Here is an 18,092-nt window from a genome sequence, read left to right on the forward strand (position 1 = left end):
GGAGAGACAGAGAGGAAGAATTTCTGTCCGCTAAAAAACTCCCCAAGTAGCTGCAAAAGCCGGAGCTGAGTCGATCCAAAGCCAAGATCTGGGAGCCTCTTCCAGGTCTCCACATGGATATAGGGTCGCAAAGGTTTGGGCCATCCTCTACTGCTTTCCCAGGCCACAAACAGGGAGCTGGATGGGAAGCGGGGCCGCCGGGATTAGAAACAGTACAGTACGTGCACGGCAAGGACTTTAGTCATTAGGCTACTACGCTGGGCTCCCAAACAGATAAATCTTAAAACAAGGGGGAAAAAAAGGCAACAGATTGAACAGCTGGACAAGAGCTGGAGACAGAGGTGGGAAGAGGCTGATGTAAGATGGAGACCTGAGGCCACTGCGGTGGAGATGTAAGTGGGGTGGAGTTGCCAGGGAGGCCCTGAATGCCAAGCCAAGCCAACGAGTCAGTGCAGAGGAACTCTACCTAGTTCTAGAAGAAGCAATGGTCTGAAGCAGATATTTCTCCTAGTGGTACGCACACAGGAGACCTGGAAAAAGCTCTTTGGCTCCTGGCTTCAAACCAGCTCAGCTCTAGCTGTTGCGGCCATTTGGGGAGTGAACCAGTGGATGGATGATCTTTCTATCTCTGTTTCTCCCTCTGTCTGCAAATCTGCCTTTCAAGTAAAGCCAGAAAAATGCACACTGGTTGAAAACACAGACTTCTGCAGATTTGAATACCGCTTTTGTCAAACTTGAAAATCAGTTTTTGTTTCTCCGAGCTACTTTTTCCTCATGTGTAAAACGGGGATAACAGTTCTGCTTTCATGGAAGCCATGGAAAAGATTAAATGCAATAATAAATATCAGCGCCAGCACCGTATAGGGAGCAGAGGCTAAATAAGTATTAGCAGCAATAATTGCTAGTTACTGGATGCGGTGGGTGAAGCGGCTGATATTACAACCCATGTGAGTGCTGGTTAGACTGCCTGGCTTCCACCCTACTCAGCCCCGGGTTGCACCCATTTGGGGAGTGACCCAGCGAATGAAACACTCTTTGTCTCTTCTCTCTCTCTCTCTCTGCCTTTCAAGTACAGATAATTTTAAAAAGAGAGGAAAAAAAAAAAACAGTATTATTTTCCTCAGCCAAACCCAGGCGCTAACACGGTCCCCTGAGGAGGACCCCTCCCGGGCCCTGAGGCGGGGTTACCTGTCCTGAGGGGCACTCCGGGGAGTGAGGGTGTCTCTTCTCGTTCTCATCCAGGCAAGCAGCCCCAGTCTCTGAGGGGAAGTCCTGAGGAGTCCCCAAAGCCTGGCAGGACTCCCCCTGGGTCTCCTCACGGACAGGAGAGATCTGTTGGCCACGTTGAAGGTCGCTGGCTTGCGACCCGGCTCGCTCCCGGCTTGCGGGCGGAGCCCGCGCATGCGGAGCCTGCCACCCACCGGGCGAGAGCGGCACTGCAGGCGAGGGGCCCCGAGCCGCCCCGCCCAGTCCGCTCACTGGCAAGGCTGGCTCAGCGCCTTGAATGTGCCCAGCCAGATCCGAGGGGTTCCTGCCTTCAGGGGGCTTACAGTCTAATGCTGGATTGTTGGTAGCGGATTAATAGCCGCTTCTGGAAGGAATCCTTTGTGCTTATCACGCAACTGCTTATAAAATAAGTAACAGTGCTTCAAAATTTCTTGGAAAACAGTATTTGAGAGATATTTAGTTTGGGGAAAAAATTTGGAAGCCATGTGACATTTTTTCATAATATGCATTTTCTGTTAACTTTTTAAAAATCTCATATATTTGTAGCAGAACGTTTTGGAAAACAGTAAATAATAATTCTCTCCTATTTTTATTTATTTGCTTGCTTATTTATCTATTTATTTATTTGAAAAGCCGAGTGGTAAAGAGAGAGTGACAGGTCTACTGTTCACTGGATCACTCCCCAAAGGGCCGCAGCAGCCAGTTCTGGGTCAGGCTATAGCCGGTAGTCAGGAGCTCTATCCGGGTTTATCACATGATTATGCAGACTCAAACATTTGGACTGTCTACTGTTGCTTTCCCAGGCATATTAGCAGGAAGCTGGATCAGAAGTGGAGCAGAAGGCACTTGAACAGGTGTTCTAATATGGTATACCAGCACTGCAAGTGGTGACTAAGCTACATGCCAACCCCTCCTGATAGAACATTTAAAAGCTAAATGTTTAAATAAGTTAAGCTATGAGTATAGTCCTTACAGTTTTTATGGATCATTACAAATATGAATTATAATATTTTGTAGCCTGTTTCGTTATTTTAACAGCTTGGTTATATAATATGGGAGAAACATGCCATTTTGTTCCAACAGATCATCTTTTCTCAAACCCTACATTTGCTGGATTTTTTTTCTTTAACATTTTTTCCTTTTTTAAAAAACTTTTTAAAGAGTAGACAGAGACAGAGAGACAGACAGACAAATCTTGTCCTGGTTCACTTCCCAAGTGCTTAAAACAGCAAGAGATGAGGCAGGCTGAAGCCAGGAGCCACGAACTCTGTCTGGGTCTCCTATCTAGGAATAGGAACCTAAGGACTTGGAGTACTACCTGCTTCTTACCCAAGCATATTAACAGGGAGCTGGATTGGAAGCAGAGCAGCCAAGGCTCAAACCAGTACCCCAATATGGGATGCTACAGCGTGGCAAGCAGTAGCTTCACCCACTATGCCATGACGCCGGCCCCTGTTTGCTATCAACTCCATGTGCCAGTCGATGACTCACGAGACCGGTTGCTGTTTGTTGGACAAGATGTTAAGTGCTGTACAAACACTATCCCATTCAGTTACCTGCACAAGCCTCACAGGAGGCTTCCTGCTACCAGCTTCCTGTTAGTTCACACTCGGAGGCGGCAGGTGATGGCTCAAATGCTTGGTTCCTGCCACCCACGTGGCTTACCCAGCTAGAGTTCTCAGTTTTTGGCTTCAGCTTGGCTTGGCCCCAGCTGTTGTGAACATCTGGAGAATGAACCAGAAGAGCTCTGGTGTCTCCTCCCTCTAGTGCTTCTCCTAGGATTGGGCTGTGGCTCTTGGCAGACAACTATTTATGGGTCTGGGAATTGAAGGTTCTCTTGGCTGGAAGAATCCACAGTGAACAAAGCAGGCCAGTCCTTGGCTAGGGAGCCTCCCCAAGCCTCGCCCCTCCACCCCTGCTCCCACGTACCCTTTGCCCACCAGCAGCTGCCTCTGCAGTCAGCTAGCTCTCTGTGTCAAGGGAAGAGGGTGTTAGAGAGAGAGAGAGAGAGAGAGAGAGAGCAGAGTGTGGTGGTCTCAGTGTGAGGGTAAATATCACCAGCTGGCAGGAGGATGACATCAAGCCCAGGTTTGTGTGGCTATGGCCTTGGGGAGGTTCCCAGTGTGGAGAGATCTGGAATCCTGGGGAGGGGTGAGGGCAAGGCAGGGGCAGGTGTCAGAAGGGAACACCCCGAGGATATTTTGTGTGATCCCATCTACCTGTTAGGACGATGCGAGTGATGTTTGCTTTCCAACAGGAAGTGGTGGATCCTTTTCTGGCAACAGGTTAGTGCGAGTTGGAATCATCCCCCCCTAAAACCCAGCAAGTCCCCATGTAGGGCTTTGAGGGTGAAAAGAATCATGCAGAACTACCGGGGTCCACCACTTGCCTGAGGCTCTTGTGCATGGGATCATTTCCTGCACATCCCAGAGTTCCTGTTTTCCTCATCAGAAAAATGGGGTGAACAGCACCCATTTCTAAGGGAACTGGGATTCAAGTGTACTCAGTTGGTGTCTTTCATGTGCCAAGTGCTGGAGTTATACCAGCAAACAAGACAGTCCCTGCCCCTAGTGGTGTTCGGCAGAGCAAGGCAGAGAACAACCCCCTAAATATTTAATAGGGCAGATGGCAGGAAGTGCCTTGCAGATGGGGAAGGGGCTGCTGAGGGGGAGGGTGGAGTGTCAGGGCTGTTGTCCTCTAGGGTGGTGTGGGAAAGCCATGCTGGTAAGATGACTTTTAAGGAGAGATCTGAGCAGAATCAGGAGGCAGCACAGAGGGCTATCTGTGTAAAAACCCTTCCAGGCAGTGTGTGTAAAGACCCTGAGGAAACACCATGCTTGGTCTGAGAAGCCAACATGGCTGGCCAAAGTGGGCATGGGGTCAATGTGATAGCTCAACTAGTTAATCCTCTACCTTGCAGCGCTGGCATCCCATACAGGTATTGGTTCGTGTCCTGGCTGCTCCACTTTCCATCTAACTCCCTACTTGTGGCCTGGGAAAATAACAGGGGATGGTCCAAAGCCTTGGGACCCTGCACCCTCATAGGAGACCCAGAAGAAGCTCCTGGCTCCTGGCTTCAGATTGGCTCAACTCGATGTTGCAGCCATCTGGGGAGTGAACCAAATGAAAGATCTTTCTCTGTCTCCCCTTCTGTCCATAAATCTAGGTTTCCAATAAAAATAAAATAGCAAATTAAAAAGCACTGGGCATGGCATGGTGGTGGACAGGATGATGAATAAAGGTGTTTAGGAAAAGGCTGGGTGGGGTCTGGGGTGCACTCTGAGTGAGGTAGGAGGTGCTCCCTGCCTATCATGGAGAGGACAGATGACAGAGAAGCAGGCAACAGGAGGACAGGTTAGGAGGTGGCTGCCACTGTCCTGGTGGGAGGGCAGTTTATGCCAAGCACCTGGCATAGATATTGGCACAAAGTAAATGGTCAAGAAATACCAGGCATGGGTGGGTGCTGGAGAACTGTGCATTAAGCAAGTGCTTGGAGCATCCACCTTCCCCCTCACACTGCCTGTGTTGAATTTCAGCTACTCCTAGCTTCTGAGGCAGCTTTCCAATCGTGCACCTGGGAGATGGTGGAAGAAGGCCACCCCAGTTCCCAATTTTCATCTTCATGAAACTGCCTGACCTTGAAATGTTCATTTCACACTACTTACCCAAGGTCGCAGAGATTGTAAAGGAAGGAGATGTGACCCCAGTGTTCTCACAGTGGAGCTCTTGTTTGTTCCACCTGAGGTACGAGGACTCTCAGAGGGTCTTCAGGTACACTTCATGGCCACTTCTTCCCCCCTAAAAATGCTAAACTGTATGTATTTACTCACAGCTGCATTTTGAGGGGAAAGAATTCAAAGCTTTCATTACTTTGCTTTTAAAAATATATATTAACATTACAAACAAGGAGCACACAGTCCATTGTTGTAGTTTGATTACTTTCCTCCATTAAAAAAAACACATTTACTCATGTATTCACAAGGCAGAGTTACAAAGAGAGAGAAAGAGACGGTGAGATCTCCTGTCTGCTGATTCACTCTTCACACAGACACAGCAGCAAGGGCTGGCCAGGCTGAATAAACACAGGAACCAGGAGCTTTTTTGGTCTTCCGCATGGGTGGTTGAGGCCCAAACCTATGGTGAACCAGCTACTGAGTCCTGGCTGCTCCACTTCTGACCCAGCTCCCTGCTAATGTAGCACAAGATGTCTAAGATGGCTCAAGTGCTTGGGATGCTGCATCCATGGAGGAGACCTGGAAGAAGCTTCTGGTTCCTGGTTTCAGATGAGCCCAGCTCTAGCTACTATGGACATTTAGAAAATGAAGATCTCTCTGTGTCTTTCCTCTGTTAACTCAGACTCTCAAATAAATTACATTTAAAATAAAGAATTGCATAGATAAAAATTTAACAGATGATTCCGGAGGGAAGGCAGGACCAAAAGTAGAAGATGCTGAGCCAGGATTAGAATCCAGACCTTTTGGCACCCAATCCACGGCTCCTTCTGGTTCCAGTTGTCACTCATTCATTCCACATAATTGCATTAAGCACTTGCTACATGCCAGGAACGATTCCATCGTTTATTCTTTTTTTTTTTTTTTTTTTTTTTTTTTTTTTTAAAGATTTATTTTATTCTTATTACAAAGTCAGATATACTGAGAGGAGGAGAGATAGAGAGGAAATGGAGCTGCCGGGATTAGAACCAGCGGCCATATGGGATCAAGGCAAGGACCTTAGCCACTAGGCCACGCTGCCGAGCCCAAATTCCATCGTTTATTCTGAGAATGCTACCGTGATAGACTCTTGGCATCACGGAATTTATATTCTGGTAGGGGACGGGGGCAAAATAATGACGACGACGATGATGAAGTCAGGTGCCACGAAACACAGTGCGCAGTCAGAGGATAGCGAGGAACTGGAACGGCGTTTTAGATGGGACGGTTTCTGTGCCGTCGACGGACTCAAACCAGGAGGGTGACCCCAAGACCACATCCCTCACCCAGGTGGAGAACCCAGGGAGAGCCGAGAGCAGGCGCATGCGCGCGGAGGGAAGGCGAGGTCAGCAGGGAGGGTGCAGAGCGCATGCTCTTTCAGCCTCGTCGTCCCTGAGCGCCAACCCTAGGATTTTGGCAAAAACTCGGTCAGGCAACCAAAGACAGTGCGCAGACTCCTTAGTCCCCCGGTTGATGTGAATGAAACGTCCGTCAACCAATAGGAGTATCAGTTGGAGGTTGTAGTCCCACCCCCAAGGTCTCGTCCCTACTTCCGCTTCCGACATTCAGGCGGTCTAGGACGAAAATGGCTGCGGCTGCTTGGTCCGGGGTTTCTCGGCTTCTCGGTCGGTCCCGCCTCCCGGTGGGGCGGCTAATGTCAAGTGGCGCCCACGGCGAGGAGGGCTCAGGTACTGGGGCTAGGCTCGGGGCGGAGGGTCTCAGCCTCCTTCGGTTGAGGCTGGACGGGACTGTGACCTTGGCTTTGAGGGCTTTGCGGGGGAAGGAGAGTGGAGAGCCGGCGGAGGAGGGCGCTGGCCCGGCCGGGGGCTGAGCGGTCGTGGCCCCTCCGCAGCTCGCATGTGGAAGGCCCTCACCTACTTCGTCGCGCTGCCCGGCGTGGCCGTGAGCATGCTCAATGTCTACCTGAAGTCGAGACAGCACGACGAGCACGAGCGACCCGAGTTCGTACCCTACGCGCACCTCCGCATCAGGTCCAAGGTACGCCCCCGGCAGCCTCTCTCCTTGTAAAAATCCATGCATTTTCCTTGGAGTCGCTTTCATTGGCCCTTTGGAAGACCCCCCCCTCCCCTCGCATGTGCAGACTCCCTGGAGGACCTCGCATTTTGCACAACAGTGTCCGTTGTGCAAAACCTGCAGGTTGAGAAAACCCTTCTGGAATGGGCACGTCAGGTGGTTCACCTTGCCAAGATCCGAGCCGCTTGCAGGGCAGCTTCCTCCTTTCCATCTTTCAACCCCTGGACCCCGAGTTGATGCAGATACGTGTAGTCGCCTGTTAAAGTCGTTGTTTGCTGGATTGCGACAAGGGCCTCCAATGCTTCTTAACTATCACAGCACTTACCCTCTGTAGGACTCTCCGAATAGAATCTTCATCTAGACTCGGGCTTTCTGGGTCTTTGAGCCCTAATTCCACTCTTGCACGGGAGCATTAGAAGCTGAGCATGGAGGGTTTTGTTTTTCATCAACAGTGTGGACGTCCTGGGTTTGGGAATTCCTGTGCGTTGTATCTTTCGCAGCATCCTCGGCCTGTGTCCACTAGATGGCAGTAGTATCTTGCCAACCCGCCCTCCCTCACTCCCCCCCCAACCCCCTCTGAGGTCCCCAGGTAGGTGCAGAGCCCCAATGCTTCTTCAGAGATGATTTGAGAGTGGGCTGCAGTTTCTCAGTCCAGAGGTTGCCTCAAGTCTGGGGCGGAGCCCCTGCAAGTCTGCATTTAAACAAGCTAAAGCATTTCTACTGATCCCACTGCTACCATGCTGACTTGGGTGGCTAGAAGATTGCATTTCCATAAACTCCAGTAGTTACCAGGGAGAGGCTTCAGAGCTTGATTTTTCTAGTATCTGCTAAAAGAAGGGTTTCCTTCATGGATATTAAAGAGCTCCCTTAAATTATGAGAAGGTTGAAGTATGCAGCAGTTAACAGGCTGATGGTTTGCCAGGTTGTGTTTATGACCTGATCTGTCACAGTTCTGCAGTTACCTAATGACATCTTCACTCCACAGCCCTTTCCCTGGGGAGATGGTAACCATACCCTCTTCCATAACCCTCATCTGAATCCACTCCCGACTGGCTATGAAGACGAATGAAGAGGACCTGTACCTTCAAGGGCACCAGGGACCACGACACTGGTTTGGACCACCACTCTGCATGTGGACCAGAAGAGGACATGGGACCTTAAGCTCATCTTCCTTCCTTGTATTAAAAGATGGCATCATTCTGATCTTCCATCCCTTGGCCTGTGGCAGGAGATGGCCTAAATAAATAACTTAAACTTCACTTGGGTGGTATTCTCTCACACACTTTGGATAAGGTTTTAGCATTGATGCTATTTTTGTTTCTGCAGTGAAGGTATGTGGCTGCTGTTCCAAGTGTTTTAGGCTCCAGTCAGCCTGCTGAATAGCTACGCTAGGCTTTTGGTTCCTTGTCCTTGGGTGGGGAAGGACAGCACGAATTCAGGCATACAAGCACCAGGCAGGTCACTGACAGGTGAAGGGCTGCAGCTGACACCAGAAGTCCCTATGATTCTTAAAAACTGTTCTCTCCGAGAGTCCTCCCATCAGCATTTGCTGCTGAATCCTCCAAAAATGTTAAGGTCTTACTTTAGAGTAAGACTTGTTTTGGCCGGTGGCAGCTGGCAAATTCAGAAACCTTCAGGTTAAAAAAAAAAGTGTGACACATATCTGCTCATAGCATTGGCTCTATTGATTCCTGAAACAAAGTATCTTGTAGCTGAAAGAACTAATGGTTACAAAATCACCATGAAAGGGCAATTTCCTTTTCAAAATTAAAACTGCAGTAGCTGAGGCACTTTTCAGCAAAAAGAACTCAAAATAAGGTGAGGAGCTAACACAAAGAATTTGTCTCCCGATAGTGATTTAAGATGTTAATCGTTTTTGACAGGATGTGTCCATAAAAGCACAGTAGCTACTTAATAAGAAAGAGTAGCATTAGGTACCTGTTTTCACAGTTCAGCTAGTATACGGTTGGTTTACAGCTAGTTTTCTGTCATAGCTCAGCAAGGCTTCCCAGAAGGTGCAGGCTACAGGATATTCTGACTGGCAACACAGAATCGAGGTGGATGGAAACGTGTAAGGAAGAGGCCTGCACTCTTGTCCCTGTGTGAGTCTAACAGCCCGTCACGCTGAGGTCCTAGAGTGTTGGTAAACTGGGGAAAATATGATAGGGTTCAGAGCATCTGTAAAAAGTTCTACAGTATCAGTGTAAGACTACTGTGGAAGTACATTTCAGAAATCAGGTTTCTAATTGCCATATCAAGCCACCTGAGACCAATTGGCTTTTCTTCTTTTTCGCTTTTAAATTATTTTTATGATTTGGCGGGGGGAGAGATTTATAGAAACGGCCAGAACTGAGCCAATCCAAAGCCAGGAGCTTCTTCTGAGTCTCCCATGCCAGTGCAGGGTCCCATGGCTTCAGACCATCCTCTACCGTTTTTCCCAGGCCATAATCAGGCAGCCGGATGGGAAATGGAGCAGCTGGAATACAAACTGGTGCCCACACGGGATCCCGGTGCATGCAAGCCTAGGACTTCAGCCACTTGGGCCCCTCACTTTTAAACTCCTATTTTTAAATATTTATTTATTTTTATTGGAAAGGCAGATATACAGAGAGGAGGAGAGACAGAAAGGAAGATCTTCCATCCAATGATTCACTCCCCAAGTGACTGCAACGGCTGGAGCTGAGCCACTCCAAAGCCAGGAGCTTCTTCCAGGTCTCCCATGCAGGTGCAGGAACCCAAGGCTTTGGGCCGTCCTCGAATGCTTTCCCTGGCCACAAGCAGGGAGCTGGATGGAAAGTGGAGCTGCCGGGATTAGAACCGGTGCCCATATAGGATCCCAGCACATTCAAGGTGGACTTTAACCACTATGCTATCGCACTGGGCCCTCCTCAATTTTCAATTACTAAAAACCCTCCCCAGTGTATGTGTGAGCGATGTGTATAACAGGAATATAATGAGACACACTCAATGCTACAATTTATTCCATATTCATAATCACAGACAGGAAAGGGCAGGTAATCAAGGCCAAATACCCTTCCCCTCTTAGATCACCAGAAGCAGCATATGGCATTTGTAGGATCTGCAGTTGGATTAACGGATTCAGGCTGAAATCAGGCAAGAGCAAATGTGCAATTCAGGTTTCTCCTTCCATGACAACTCCAAGTGCCTTCATTTCTGCCGAGCTTTGAAATGGTGATTGCTGCAACATTCCACAAGGTCTTCCCTCTTAGGCTGACACCTCTGGTTAAGGCAGGGAGCTGTGACTGTGCTCCCAAAGCATTCGTTCCAGCCACTGTGCGCAGAGCCCTTGTCGGAGCATCAGCTTCCTGAGAAAAAGCCTGGCAGGTGGAGCGCATGCCATGTCCTGTGCAGCAGAAATCACGAAGTCAGGCCACCGCGACCATCCTGACTAGTTGATCACTATGTACCTAACAAGGTATATTGAAAGCTGCTCCCAGAGTCTAGGATGCAGTTCCAAGAAATCGTCCATCTGAGCACAATGAGGTTCTGCCAGATGCCAGAGCAGTCCTTAAAGCAGCAGCTAGCAATGGTTCCCCGTCCCTTGCAAGTGAGGAAACTGTGCCCTCCTGGACCCCGCGGCAAACCGCAACGGCTGGGTTCACAATATTAGTTGACACAATTCCTGGGTCCTCAGTTTCCTGATGTGAGGGATACAGCTGCAAGGTGTCTGTCAAGATTAAGAAGAGCTTTCAGGCTTCCCTTTGCCATGGCCCATGAACTCCAGTCCTTCAATGGGAATCTCTTTCTCCTTGATTGCTTTCTGAGGAGAAAAGAGAACACATTATGATGTGGCCCATGTGGGCGTACACCCTTCTCAACTATGTAAATAACATTCAAAATCATCTTTTTAAAGCGATCTAGATGATGCACAAGGACCAAACTTTGTGAGATACGATGGCACAAAAGGAAAATCAAACCACAGCACTGGGTGAGCATTCGCCCGGCAGTTCATACCCGCCCCTACGTCCTACCCTGGGATTACTGGGTTTGATTTCCATCTCCCATTCCCAGTTACTCTAGCTTCCTGTTAAAATACATCTTGGGAAACAAGAATGACAGCCCAGGTAATCTGGTTCTTCCCACTCCCATGGGAAACTTGAGTTTCCAGTTTTCAGCTTTGGCTGGGTTGCAGGCATTAAGGAAGTGAGCAACAAGATGAGATAAACAGGGCTCACAGTCATCATTCAGACTGCTTCTAGAAAAAAATCATTTATCTAAAAGACAGTGTGATACACACATATACACCGCAACAGATCTCCCTCTGCCCACTGACTTCCCTTTTGCTCAGAGAAAACCCAGAAGCCTGAAACTCCATTCAAATATCCCACAAAGGTGGCAGGGTCCCTACTAAGTGGACCTTTGCTGTAATCCCAGCCGTGTTAGCAGGAAGTTGTATCTGAGTGGGTTGCTCACACCCAGACAGCCCTCCATCATGAGCCGGATGTGACTCAAGTGGTGGCTTGGCTTGCTGCACCACATACCTGAACCAAATCACACACAGCACTTTTTGCAAATCATTTTTTGTAAACATTTTTTCAAGATTTACTTATTTCCATTGGGAAGGCAGATTTACAGAGAGAAGGAGAGACAGACTGTCTGCTGATTTACTCCCCACAAGGACACAATGGCCGGAGCTGAGCTGATCTGAAGCCAGGAGCCCTGAACCTTTTCCGGGTCTCCCATGCAGGCACAAGGTCCCAAGGCTTGGGCTTGGCAGCATGGCCTAGTGGCTAAGGTCCTCGCCTTGATCCCATGTGGCCACTGGTTCTAATCCCAGCAGCTCCACTTCCTCTCTGTCTCTCCTCCTCTCAGTATATCTGACTTTGTAATAAAAACAAAAAAATAAATCTTTAAAAAAAAAAAAAAAAAGGTCCCAAGGCTTAAGGCTTTGGGCTGTCCTCAACTGCTTTCCCAGGCCACAGCATGGAGCTAGATGGGAAGCGGGGCCGCCAGGATTAGAACCAGTGACCATATGGGATCCCAGTACATTCAAGGTTAGGACTTTAACTGCTATGCTACTGTGCTAGGTCCAAACATAAATAAATCTTAAAGAAAAAGAAAAGAAATGCTTGGGTTCAAAGATAGGTTCCAGGACTTTCTGGCTACTGACTTTGTACCAGCTTCACCCATTTTTTTTTTTTTAAGATTTACTTATTTTGGGGGGCCCAGTGTGATAGCCTAGTAGCTAAAATTATTGCCTTGGATATTTCAAGATCCCATACGGGCACAAGTTCATATCCCAGCTGCTCCACCTTGCTGATCCAAAGCCAAGAACCATAAGCTTATTCTGGATCTCCCACCTGGGTGCAGAGTCCCAATGCCTTGGGGTATCCTCTACTCCTTTCTGGGTCCACAAGCAGGGAGCTGGACAGGCAGTGGAGCAGCCAAGCCACAAACTGGCGCCCATGTGGGACCCTGGTGCTTGCAAGGTGAGGATTTAGCCATTGTGCCATCACCTCCACCCCGGAACTTCACTCTCCTCATCTCATGGAATTACTGTGAGGATACTGTTAGGTTAACTTATTGCAAATGCTTGGCTCAGCACTGCTCTTGCTCACGCAGGGCAGATCCACACCGCTGAGCCAGAATGAAAATTCCATAGCTACACCTGGAGAACTGGCTGAGAAAAACGGGCCAAGAGTCGGAATTTAACAACAGAACGATGGCCTTCTAGCGTCGAAAGGCTACAGAAAGGCTAGCACTGTGCCTGCCATCTCCTATCAGGGATGGTGGGAGAGGCGGTGGCTAACACACGGTTAACGCCACCGTGTCCCACTCCCCGAGGACCTGGCTTCCACTCCTGATAGGGTCGCCCCCAATGCAGACCCCAGCGGGACAGCGGTGAGGGGCTCAAGTCACCGCGGAGACCTGGGCTACGTTCCCAATCTCTTTACTTCGGAGTGTTAAGTCTTCGCGGACAAACCACGTATAACTGTGTTCTAGAATCGGAATCAAAACGAACAACAGGATGTCATCTTGCCCCCATGAAAACACAACAGGAATAATCTTAACTTGGTCTTTCGGAGAGACGCCCGGTCGGCCTCGACGGCGGTGGGAGGGAACAGGACACCCCACCCCGGCCTGAATCAGGAAGGTGGCGGAGCACGCTGGACCTCACCTGAACACACTGCTGGTAGCGCTTGAAGAGTTCGGTGCACGGATCTCTGGAGCCGTCCCCCTTAAGGAACTTCTCAGCAAACCAGCGATTGAAGCACTGGTCGTATTCGCGTTTCATGTCCGTACAAGCCTCCCCGACGCTGTTCATGGCGATGGCGGCGCTGGCGGCGAGGGCGGCGCACCCCGATGTCGTCACTCGTAGGCGCGTCGCTCCTCGGGAACAGTGTTGTGGTTTCCTACCGGAGCCGCGGCGAAATGTGGGCGCGGGGCGTGTGTCTGCGCCTTCGGGCTCCGCGTAGTGCGTTCCGGGGCTTCACCTCCAAGGGGACTGCTCAGGTAAACGCCGCCGGGGACGTTTAGGCAGGGATGGCGGAGCGGGCTCACTCCATGACCCTTCTGGATTCGTTCCCCAGGGAAGTGTCCGAGTCCCGGCCGACGTGATCGAGCACCTGGAGCGTCTCGCGCTCGTGGACTTCGGCAGTCGCGAGGCCGTGGCGCGGCTGGAAAAAGCCATCGCCTTCGCCGACCGGCTGCGCGAGGTGAACACGGACGGAGTGGAGCCCATGGAGTCGGTCCTGGAGGACAGGTAAAGGGGCGGCTGCTGTCCCCAACCCCCCGACCACCAAACCCTGACTGAGGCACCTTCGCCAGCCGCTTAGCGGTGACGGGGAAACGTCCCACTTCACGGCGGGGAAAGGGCCCTTGGTGATGAGACTGGATCAATACGGATCCTGTCACTCCCGATGACAGAATCACGTGAGCAGATTGCCTGTCACGTTCTTTGTCCTGTCGACCTAGTTCCATACAATCACCCCCGCTTCTTGAACCGTCTCTGCAGGGTCAGTCTGGCCAGTGTTTTGCCCCTCGGAGACCCGTATGGTCGTCACTTTTCCCCTCCCGTCCTCCCAACCTTGCCTCTTTGATATCAACTTATTTCCTGGGAGAGTCTCACGCTGACCATTCGAAATCCTCGCTACCCCTTCCAGTCAACAACTCCTTATCATGTTGCGTTTCTTTCCAGATCACTTTAATTATAAGGCCCAGAGAATAGTGGAAGACTGCCCACCCTTTTTTTAAAAGTGATTTATTTATTTGTTTGAGTGGGAGAGTTACGAGGTGGAGGGTGGAGAAAGAGGGAGAGAATCTTCCACCGCTGGTTCACTCCCCAGATGGCTGCAACAACCAGAGCTAGATCAGGAAGAACACAGGAGCCAGGAGCTTTATCCAGGTTTCCCCTGTGGGTGCAGTGGCCCACGCAGTAGAGCAATCTTCCACTGCTTTCCCAGGTGCATTAGCGGAGAGCTGTGTTGAAACTGGACAGCCAGAACTTGACCTGACAACCATATGAAATGCTGGCAGTTTAACCCACTACACAACTTCAGCCCAGTGAGACTTTTTTTTTTTGGAAGATTTACTTATTGGGCCTGGCACAATAGCCTAGTGGCTGAATCCTCGCCTTGCATCTGCTGGGCTCCCCTATGGGTGCGTTTGTGTCCCGGTTGCCCGACCTCCCATCCAGCTCCCTACTATGGCCTGGGAAAGCAGTAAAGGATGGCCCAAAGCCTTGGGACCCTGCACCTGTGTGGGAGACCTGGAGGAGGCTCCAGGCTCTGGATCAGCTCAGTGCCAGCCATTGTAGACACGTGGGGAGTGAACCAGCAGACAGGACATCTTTGTCTCTCCTTCTCTCTGTAAATCTGACTTTCCAGTAAAAAAATAATTTTTTAAAGATTTATTCTTATTGGAAAGACAAACTTACAGAGAAGCATCTTCTGTCCGCTTGTTTACTACCCAAGTGGCCACAATCTGTATATACCGGGCCTAGTAGGAGACTTTTAAGCATCTTGCCCAAGAAAAGGCACTTTTGTATTGACTCAGGTGGCTAAAAACCCATTAATCTTTTTTTTTAAACATTTATTTTATTTTTATTGGAAAGGTGGATATACAGAGAGGAGGAAAGGCAGAGAGGAAGATCTTCCATCTGATGGTTCACTCCCCAAGTGACTGCAATGACTGGAGCTGAGCCAATTCCAAGGAGCCAGGAGCTCTTCTGGGTCTCCCATGCGGATGCAGGATCCCAAGGCCTTGGCCCGTCCTCAACTGCTTTCCCCAGCCACAAGCAGGGAGCTGGAAAAACCCATTCATCTTAAGCATACCTGGATGGGCTTAGATTCCTGTACCATCACTTAAGAGGCAGTATTTCTCCCATCTCAGTTTTCTAGCTGCTTTTTTCACTCTGGCCAAACCATGCTACCTCCTGCCCAACTTCTGGCCCACCTCAATTTGCAGGGTCTTCCTGGCTTTGGGACTCTGCTGCTGCACCTGCCTGGAGGTCTGTTTCCTGCCCATTCTTTACCAGCACCATCACTTGTTCTAAATACAAGCTCTTTACCATGGCTGGCCAGGTGCTCTTCATTCCCTTGACAATCTTTACTTCTCTTAGATATAACACGTAGTACTATAATCTCTGCCCCAAATTAACCTACACATGGTGATCACTCAGAAATGGTTGTTAAATGCATCAATTCCAAGGAATAATTACCATTTACCTCACTTGGTTGTTTAAACTAGACTGTTGTTTAGTCTGCTGCAGACCACAGCTTCTCTGTCATAGAGCAGTGAGTGAGCATGAAATCTCAAAAATATGCCCTCTGTTCTCCCATTCTTGACTCTCTCCACCATGCCCTAGAATCCCGGTACTCCAAGAGGGTAACCTTGAACTTCCGGATTTTGCAGATGTTTATACTTGAGATCTGACAATGTAGTAGAAGGGAACTGTGCTGAAGAACTACTACAAAACTCCCACTGCGTCCTGGAGGAGTATTTTGTGGCCCCCCCAGGTACGTGTGGCCCAGAAATGGTTTACAGTCCAGTCTCACAGTGACCTAAGGAATGAAGTAGGAACTGTGAGGACCAAAGATGCTGTGTGGAAGCATTTTGGAAAGGACCAGGTGCATTCAGATGGTGGCATTCAGGTGGCAGGAGAGTCTTGGGGCCCTCCTCACCTCTAGGCACTGATCAGTAACCAGAATGAAAACAGAACTGGGGTTGGGGGTGCACAGCAGGGGGCAAATCTGAACTCTTGTTCTTGCCTGTATTTCTGGCTGTATTCAGGGCTTCTCATTTGGTGCCAGGAAGAGAAGTGATTTCATTTTCTCAGACAGCCTAGACACCTGGCATGTCGTGCGGTATTTCCCACATTTTCAGGATTGATAACCAATTCAAAAAATTTTAAAAGATGCCATGCAAGCCAAATAGAACAGCCTGTGAGTCTGGGTGGATCTGTATCATTAGCCTCATGGGAAGTATTTCAAATGGAAGTTTTAAAGTAATTGGGCCGGCAGTAAAGCCAGGGCCCTTGGGAGATTGGCTGTTTTTATCACCCCTGCAGAGGGGGGAGTACTCAGAGTTGGTAAACTCTTCTAAATATGGTTGCTGAAACAGGACTTTTATGATCTCTCTTTCCCAGAGCCTGACCATGGTCACTGCTTCATTCATACTGTCTCTCAAACAGAGCCTTGCTTGACTTGCTTCTTGGGACAAACTAAGTTCAGAGGCACCATTTTCGCTTCCATCTCTATCTGCATATACACACATGGATAATTAACCTGTTGGCTTCTTTCAAAAGTGACAAACAGGATACTATTTACACTTAGTAACTGTATATTGTCCAGGACAGACCAGGTTAGCTCAGTTGAGCCAGTTGGTTGGGAGGCTTTGCTCTAACGTTATCACATTACTGTTTTCAAACAGGAAATATCCCTTTGCCAAAGCTGGATGAACAAGAGCCCTCCCCACATAGCTGATGCACGGTCTTGGGGGAAGGGAGCAGCATGTGAACACGTAGAAGCACCATGATGCAGTCTTACTGTAAACACTCATGTCCCCCTTTCCTTCAGTCCCCTGGGGGGGAAAATGCATCCATCTCTTCATTGACTTCTCTGAAGATAAGTTTGGGAAAGGCCTTGCCAAAATGGGGCATTAAGTCCTGGTGTTAACAGAAATAAAAACAAACAGCCTCCATGAAATGGATCACATATTTCACTTACAAGTCTGCTTAGCATTGTTCTCCCTCAGCTCCCCCTAAAAAAGACTGGCTGCCAAACCGCGTAAGTAACTGTTCTGTTCAGGTGACTGGAAGGCACACAGCACTAGGGCCACTGTGTGAAATCCTTGTTTTTCACTGCTGTTTCCGTGGACTTGAGCAGCTTCATCTCTATTAAACGTAACCTAAATTTGTTTGTGGGTACCTACTTTGTTCCAACCACAAAACCAACTTTTTGTCAAGATCTGAAGCGAATTCTAAGTAGACTAGAACTTGGGAGCTCCTAATTTAGACCCATTTGTCATTCTACAGTGTGATTCTGCAAAACCAGCTCTGAGCCTGAGATAAACCTTTTGTTCTTCCTTTTCCCTTCCTTTACCACAGTGCTCCCTTTCTCTTCAGCCCGCCTTAAATTTTTTTTGGAGATTTATTTATTTTTATTGGAAAGGCGGATATACAGAGAGGAGGAGAGACAGAGAGGAACATCTTCTGTCTGCTGATTCACTCCCCAAGCAGCCACAATGGCTGGAGCTGAGCCAATCCGCTGCCAGGAGCCAGGAGCTTCTTCCGGGTCTCCCACATGGGTGCAGGGTCCCAAGGCTTTGGGCCGTCCTTGACCGCCTCGCCCCCCCAGGCCACAAGCAGGGAGCTGGATGGGAAGCAGCGCTGCTGGGATTAGAACCAGCGCCCACTTGGGATCCCAGCGCGTGCAAGGCAAGGACTTTAACCACTATGCTATCGCGCCAGGCCTAGCCCTCCTTAATTTGTAAGCTTGGCCTGGAATGGTAAACCTGAACCTGACCAGAGCAAGCATCTTTATTGCCAAATATAGTTACCCACTCTTGTTTCTTACCAAGTAGATCTAAATGGCTAGAACTCATTTTCTTTTTTAATAAGTGTGCCTGTTTGGTGAAACTTATTAAGGACAACCACACATG

At 49.2% G+C, this 18,092-nt stretch overlaps 3 protein-coding genes across 3 annotated transcripts; 2 read left to right on the forward strand and 1 right to left on the reverse strand.

Moving 5' to 3' along the window:
* The first annotated feature begins 6,470 nt into the window (after window positions 1-6,470).
* Window positions 6,471-8,230, forward strand: LOC101522576 (cytochrome c oxidase subunit 6A1, mitochondrial). Its single transcript, XM_004591889.3, has 3 exons — window positions 6,471-6,625; window positions 6,790-6,935; window positions 7,957-8,230. Exons 1-3 carry the CDS (start codon window positions 6,523-6,525, stop codon window positions 8,038-8,040), a joined length of 333 nt encoding a protein of 110 aa, XP_004591946.1. The 5' UTR covers window positions 6,471-6,522; the 3' UTR covers window positions 8,041-8,230.
* A 2,318-nt stretch (window positions 8,231-10,548) lies between these two features.
* Window positions 10,549-13,257, reverse strand: TRIAP1 (TP53 regulated inhibitor of apoptosis 1). The gene is made up of 2 exons (XM_004591890.3): window positions 13,111-13,257; window positions 10,549-10,752 (listed from the first exon to the last, which is right to left on the reverse strand). The coding sequence occupies exons 1-2, from the start codon at window positions 13,255-13,257 to the stop codon at window positions 10,669-10,671; spliced, it is 231 nt and encodes a 76-aa protein (XP_004591947.1). The 3' UTR covers window positions 10,549-10,668.
* A 38-nt stretch (window positions 13,258-13,295) lies between these two features.
* On the forward strand, window positions 13,296-17,018 carry GATC (glutamyl-tRNA amidotransferase subunit C). The gene is made up of 4 exons (XM_004591891.3): window positions 13,296-13,445; window positions 13,523-13,695; window positions 15,846-15,949; window positions 16,863-17,018. Exons 1-4 carry the CDS (start codon window positions 13,296-13,298, stop codon window positions 16,913-16,915), a joined length of 480 nt encoding a protein of 159 aa, XP_004591948.2. The 3' UTR covers window positions 16,916-17,018.
* The last annotated feature ends 1,074 nt before the right edge of the window (window positions 17,019-18,092 follow it).

The sequence above is a fragment of the Ochotona princeps genome, chromosome 29 (assembly GCF_030435755.1).
Source record: "Ochotona princeps isolate mOchPri1 chromosome 29, mOchPri1.hap1, whole genome shotgun sequence".
Taxonomy (NCBI): domain Eukaryota; kingdom Metazoa; phylum Chordata; class Mammalia; order Lagomorpha; family Ochotonidae; genus Ochotona; species Ochotona princeps.

Coding starts and splice junctions, on each gene's coding strand:
- LOC101522576 (XM_004591889.3), top strand. CDS start 6,523: ATGGCTGCGGCTGCTTGGTCCGGGGTTTCTCGGCTTCTCGGTCGGTCC. Junction 6,626..6,789: donor CCACGGCGAGGAGGGCTCAG/GTACTGGGGCTA, acceptor GCCCCTCCGCAG/CTCGCATGTGGAAGGCCCTC. Junction 6,936..7,956: donor ACCTCCGCATCAGGTCCAAG/GTACGCCCCCGG, acceptor TTCACTCCACAG/CCCTTTCCCTGGGGAGATGG.
- GATC (XM_004591891.3), top strand. CDS start 13,296: ATGTCGTCACTCGTAGGCGCGTCGCTCCTCGGGAACAGTGTTGTGGTT. Junction 13,446..13,522: donor CCTCCAAGGGGACTGCTCAG/GTAAACGCCGCC, acceptor TTCGTTCCCCAG/GGAAGTGTCCGAGTCCCGGC. Junction 15,950..16,862: donor GTATTTTGTGGCCCCCCCAG/GTACGTGTGGCC, acceptor GTTTTCAAACAG/GAAATATCCCTTTGCCAAAG.
- TRIAP1 (XM_004591890.3), bottom strand. CDS start 13,257: ATGAACAGCGTCGGGGAGGCTTGTACGGACATGAAACGCGAATACGAC. Junction 10,753..13,110: donor GCTACCAGCAGTGTGTTCAG/GTGAGGTCCAGC, acceptor TTTTCTCCTCAG/AAAGCAATCAAGGAGAAAGA.